A 5,892-nucleotide genomic window follows, 5' to 3' on the forward strand; every position below is an offset into this window, starting at 1 on the left:
CACAGCAGGAGCTTCTGCCACCTCTGGTAAGGTGGGGCACAAGGCAGTCGCCCTTTCTCACCACCCCCGTTCCCTTACTGCCCTCCCACCACACTTTCCTTTCCCACTTACTTTTTTCAAATTATTCTTTTCTGGCCACAGAGGAGGAGGGAGCAGAAACACCCATGGAGTGAGTTGTGATTATGTCCTGATGTCTTTCTGTCCCACCAGCATAGGCTGTGTCACTTTGTATTAGCTGAGGTCAGTGATATCATCGCCTGTGTTTTACAGCAAAACACCAAATTTCATTCCCCACCACTGCTTTCATCAGTTTGGCTCTGGTTTCTCTGAAGCTCTTCAAAGTCCTCTTTGGACCAGAGTCAACCTAAATAACATGTAAATAATTAATCATTTAAATAAATAACATGCCATCTGCAAATAGCGACTTGCTCTGTACGTAGGTTAATAAATATGTTAAATAACCCAAAACAGAGCACAAAACCTTGAGCCACCTACTGCCAACCCTCTTTGGGGAAGAAAAGTGGCTAGTGATATTTATAGGAGCAGCAGGATTATAGCTCCATGATCTCTCAATTCTGCTGCTGTGCAGACACAAGAGGGAAAGATGGTCCCTGAGTCCTGTGATCTTTATATTTAAAACTGAAGAAATAGAACATAAGGCAATGGAAAAGATAAAGCTGTGCTGGTCAGTGGCTTAAGCAGGAAATACATGGATGAAAGTGCTTTGGAAACTATGCTCTGTCATCTCTCAGCCCATCTTCATCATCCACCCAGGCTCAGGCTGCCTGGAAACAGCCCCATAAGCTGATGTATTCTGGTGACCAGGGGCATTATTTGCCTTAAATATTAAAGAGTTGCAGTTATGGGGATGCAATAAGAAAATGGACTACAAACTATCAAATGCCGAGAGGAAACCAAGAGGGATGATCCGAGGCACTGAGCGTCTCCTGCAGAGGCCCTGAGTCAGCAGGGATGCCATGGAGGAGGTGGGTGTGATAGATCTTGGAAACTGCACCAAAATCATGAAAAAGCGCACAAACGGCGATTTTTCACTGCATTTTCCAGCTGGAAAAACAAGGTGTGAACTTGAAATTAACCTGGTGGCAGCAGGACTGTTTTTACAGTTTCAGGATGCAGTTTGGTAGCATTAATCGGAGAGGCAGCTCAGAGGTTGTACCGAGTGCCGGAGCGGAGGGGTGGCGCTCAGGGGGACCCTCGGGAGGGGCTGCTGGTGGCCGGGCAACCGCGGTGAGGGTGGGAGCGCCGCCCGTGCCTCCTCCTCTGCCTGGCTCCTCTCTCAGCCGCCACAGCTGCTCTCGCCTAAAATAACCCCTGGTTTAACATCAGCGAGCGACTGGAGGAGGCCTGACAGAGAAATGGTGCGTCCTCAGGATTCGTGGTGGTTAAAGCAGCACAGAGGCCGCAGACATTGGTGAGGAAGCCAGATCGTATCTTCTCATCCATTCTCACTAGCGGCCAGACCGGGGAAACATCTTTTATTTTTTTTTTTAATTATTATTATTTTTTTTTCTGTAAAACAAGGATCTCAAACCAACAAACACCCCCCCACCCACTTCATGCCGAGAGCAGACGACACTCCGCCACCGGGTGATAAGAAGCCAAGGCCCCCAGCCCAGGGTGATGCCTTTGGAACGGGCAAAACGCGCACCCTCCCAAAAAAATCCCCCGCGGGGGGTGCACAGGCTCTTTCCCTCCCTCGCACGGGAGCTGCGGGCGAGCAGCGCGGGCAGTGCCGCCCGCGGGGGCCGCGCTGAGGGCCGCGCCGAGGGCCGCGCTCGCCGTTCCCGGGAGAAGCCCATCCCCGGCCGGCCCGGCGGGGACCAGCCCGCCCGGCAGGAAGCGCGGGGGGGCAGCGCCCACCCCATCCGCCGGGCAGGCAGCGGGGGCGGGCGGTGGCGGCGCTTCCGCGCGGGTAAGCGGCTGCGCGGGGAGCGCGGGGAGCGGGGCCGGCGCTGAGGGAGGGAGTGAGGGAGGGAGTGAGGGAGGGAGGGTGCTGGTCCCGCGCCACGGGGAGGCTGCGCTCGCCGCCTCCCGCTGCGGGTCGTGCCTCCCCCCCAACAATATTCTGCCCAGACAATAGCAAATATCGGCGTTTATTTGCGCAGGGGCCGCTGGCGGGGCGGGGCGAGGGCGGCTCAGCCCGCACAATGGGGGCTTTGTTGGGCGCACAGGGCTCCTCTGTGCCGGAGCCGCCGGGCTCAACCCCGCTCCCCCGTGCCCCCGCTGCGGCTCCGGGGCAGGAGAAAGCACCGTCAGATCAGAGGGAAAACGCGAGCCAGGTTTAAAGTTAGTGCTGACACCCCACGGAGCTTAGTTAATCAGCGGGAGAAGCATCTCTGAGTGTAGCTGGCAGATGGAAAAGTCCCCGAGAGGTTTTGAGCTCGTTGGTCGTGGGTTTGAGCACCAGCGGTGGTATCGGAAGGAGAAACTGTTACATTGGGGTGCAGGGACCATCTGGAGGAGGGGAAGAGATTCCATGCCAGGCGTCCATCTCGTTTTGGTGCTGAGAAGTCAACATTTGAGCCTTTGGGAGCTCTCTGATTTCTTAATGAGATGAACATCTTGTTCCCTTGCTCCCAGGCACACCATGGATACCACCGGCCACAGCGTCCTCCTCCTCCAGCAGCTGAACATGCAGCGGGAGTTTGGCTTTCTGTGTGACTGCACAGTTGCCATTGGAGATGTTTACTTCAAAGCCCACAGAGCGGTGCTCGCTGCTTTTTCAAACTATTTTAAGATGATATTTATTCATCAGACGAGGTAAGAACACACAGCTCTCTTCCTATCCTTTTACCACTCTCAGCATTCTGCTTTTTCTTGGTTCTAAAGGTATAAAAGTCTAAAAGAGTATAAATGGGGATGTTAGGTGACCTGAGATTATTTTCCTAACCCAGCATAGGCCTTTTCTCTCTAAACAATCCCAGTCCAGAACACATTGCCCTTTTAAACCACTTTCTCAGTCAGCATGTGGCAACATCAGACCCTGCATTTTGGAGATGAGACATTTGCGTGACCAGATAAACAAAGCATGTAAGAACCACCATCTTACTGCAGTAAGAACCATGCAGACTTGGAATTCAGGGATATCCTGGTACCTCCTTGCCCATGTGCAATATGTCCAGTACTTTGCTTTAGGTTGTAGTCAAGCTTGCTGGGTGAGACTGTCCTTTCTGGCCGGATCCACAGGCTTGAAACAATCCAGAAGTTGTGGCCTTATCGCAGTTCTGTGCTTCAGACTCTTGGAGATAAGAGCCGAGACTGAGATCATCAATTCATTTCAAGCTGTTGTTCACATGCTTCACCTGGCCAGGTCAGGAGTGGTTCTGCAGGTATAACAACAGCAGTGCCAAGGTCTGGCCTCTGACCTGGCGCTGGCTGCTTGTAATATATTAAACCCTTCTTCATTCCCCTTCATTTCTGAGGATCGTGGCCTCCAGCATCTCTGCGAGATAATCTTTAGGATCAGCTGCATCGCCCCTTGTCTGGAAGTGAGATAACTGCCCTTCCCTGTGGATGTTGTTTGCTGACACTTAAGTGCAATACTCATAAAGATTACATAGTACTGGCAGCTGAACTCACTACTCAGATAAATGGAATGGCACACACTGGTGATGCACAGCTTGCATGGCATCGCTGCGGTGCCTGCAGCTGCAGCTGGCTCTGCATGGGAGGAACGGGGTGGCCAGGGCTGGTCACCTGCACCAGCCTTAGCTGCAGTTGTGCACATGGTCTTCAGAATCACAGGGATAAACGCAGACTCGGGCACTTGGCTTTGCAAACAGAGTTCCTGCACTTCTGCAGGGCTTGGCAGGGAGTGCTGCTTGTAAAAGCACTCTCACAGCAAATGGGCAGGTAATGGATCGGGATTTGGATCCCTGTATGTACTTAATCATCTGTTTTGTTTCAGCGAGTGCATAAAAATTCAGCCTACAGACATCCAGCCTGACATATTTAGTTACTTGTTACACATCATGTACACTGGGAAAGGGCCAAAGCAGACTGTCAGCCAGAGCCGACTGGAGGAGGGCATCCGCTTTCTGCACGCAGACCACCTCTCCCACATCGCCATCGAGATGAACCAGGCCTTCTCCCCAGAGCCTGTCCAGTCCTCCAACCTGTACGGGATCCAGATCTCTACAGCACACAAGCTGGCGAAGGAGCGCCTGGGAGCGAAGGAAAGCCTGCCCAAGGCGGGCAGCAGGTCCGCGGCCCAGGGCGATCACCCCCAGCTGCAGCTGTCCCTGGCCATCGGCCTGGACGACGGCCCCCTGGAGCAGCAGGTCGCTCGCCCCTCGGCCCAGCCCGCGGCTCTCGCCAAGCCGGCAGAGGAGCGCCCGAAGCTCTCGGTTTCCATAAAGCAGGAGAGATGTGACTCGGAGCCCGTGGTGTCCCAGAGCTGCACCCCTCCTTCTCCAGAGGTAGCGAGCCCCGTCTTTGCCAAGGGCAGCCTCAAGGTGCATTTGTGCCACTACTGCGGGGAGCGCTTCGACTCGCGGGAGGGGCTGCGGCAGCACCTGCACGGCCACGTCTCGGGCTCGCTGCCCTTCGGCGTCCCGGCCTCCATCCTGGAGAGCAGCGACCTGGGGGAGGTGCAGCCTCTGGCTGAGGACAGGGAGCCTGGGGATGGCCATCGCCTCGGGGCCTTCCTCCTCAAGGAGGACGAGCATCAGCTGGAGCATCCGAGTTGCAGCGACCTGGAGCCTCTGCAGATTGGGCAGCTCTCCCTCATCTCCAAGGACCACGAACCGGTGGAGTTGAACTGTAACTTTTCTTTCTCAAGAAAGAGAAAGATCAGCTGCACCGTCTGCGGCCGCACGTTTTTCCGGAAGAGCCAGCTGCTGGAGCACATGTACACGCACAGAGGGAAGCAGCACAAGTACAGCCGCTGCCAGCGGCTGGAGAGCCCCGCCACCCCCAGGTTTCACCCTTACTGTGACAGCGAGAGTGTGGGCAAGAGCTCCAGCTTGTCCCAAGGCCACTTAGATGAATGTATACTGGAGCCAGATCTCATCCAAGAAGGCGTTGATACGATCCTGGTAGAGTAATTCTCCCCCTTCAGATGCTGAAACTGCATGTTTTGGCACTCTCCACCTAGGGAGTGGCTGTTCTGTGCAGCTGATGTTCTTGAACCATCATTCCCCTCACCACTGAGATAACTGTGAAGGACTGTGTACTTCGATTTATGTACTTGCTTTTTTTACTTCTCTAACTTTTAAACCTGAGCTAATTCCCATCTAAGTCCTTCTTGGAAGCCTCTGTGTATCTCAGTTATGTTTTTCCTGAATGTGAACTTGCTCCTACTCTGCTTTACTGGAGTAAAGGCTGTATTGCTGGGTGTGAGGTTTAAACATTGTCTAGTACTTTGTGTGGTGCCTAGGACTCTTTGTATTCCATAGAATTGCTCCTCTGAAACCAGATGGATGGAAGTGTAGAGGGAAATACGTATTGTGTTTCCCAAACAGTTTGTTTTTAATGAAAATAAATATCTCAAGGAGATGAATCCTGAAGTTCATGTTGTTCATGTAACTGCAGTTAATAAATCTCTGCATAAATATTTGCAGGAGCCATAAGGCTGCTCTTTTCAAGGGAATTGGCAGTGTTGATGTAGGGGTGGCAACCTTCATTTTGACAAGCCCTGGAGTCCTCATCTGTCTTCTAAATTTACTTTTAAACTCTAGGGATTTGCATGTGTTTTTCCTCCTTCCCACTCCTCCCTCGTTCACTGCTACTGCATAACCAAGGACATATTTTGATGCCCCTCTAGGACTGTGTTCCATTATTGGACTGTCTTCTCTGCAGGGAGGAAGGAAAGCTGCAAAGGAGTGTCCTCTCTTCTTTGAGAGGAGACATACCCTAGCTTAAGTCTTTACA

At 52.9% G+C, this 5,892-nt stretch overlaps 1 protein-coding gene across 10 annotated transcripts; it reads left to right on the top strand.

Annotated features, from left to right (window-relative positions):
• The first annotated feature begins 501 nt into the window (after positions 1 to 501).
• ZBTB25 (zinc finger and BTB domain containing 25) lies at positions 502 to 5,577 on the top strand. Of its 10 annotated transcripts, none has more exons than XM_015630417.3 (4): positions 502 to 986; positions 1,348 to 1,432; positions 2,602 to 2,781; positions 3,929 to 5,577. In XM_015630417.3, the coding sequence occupies exons 2-4, from the start codon at positions 1,377 to 1,379 to the stop codon at positions 5,064 to 5,066; spliced, it is 1,374 nt and encodes a 457-aa protein (XP_015485903.1). In that variant the 5' UTR covers positions 502 to 986; positions 1,348 to 1,376; the 3' UTR covers positions 5,067 to 5,577. The 10 variants fall into 10 exon arrangements, with proteins under 10 accessions (XP_015485903.1, XP_015485905.1, XP_015485907.1 ...); XM_015630418.3 differs by lacking the exons at positions 502 to 986; positions 1,348 to 1,432 and adding exons at positions 2,982 to 3,051; positions 3,157 to 3,331 and having other exon boundaries at positions 2,691 to 2,781; XM_015630422.3 differs by lacking the exons at positions 502 to 986; positions 1,348 to 1,432 and adding exons at positions 2,982 to 3,051; positions 3,208 to 3,331 and having other exon boundaries at positions 2,691 to 2,781.
• The last annotated feature ends 315 nt before the right edge of the window (positions 5,578 to 5,892 follow it).

The sequence above is a fragment of the Parus major genome, chromosome 5, assembly GCF_001522545.3.
Source record: "Parus major isolate Abel chromosome 5, Parus_major1.1, whole genome shotgun sequence".
In the NCBI taxonomy this organism is placed as follows: Eukaryota; Metazoa; Chordata; class Aves; order Passeriformes; family Paridae; genus Parus; species Parus major.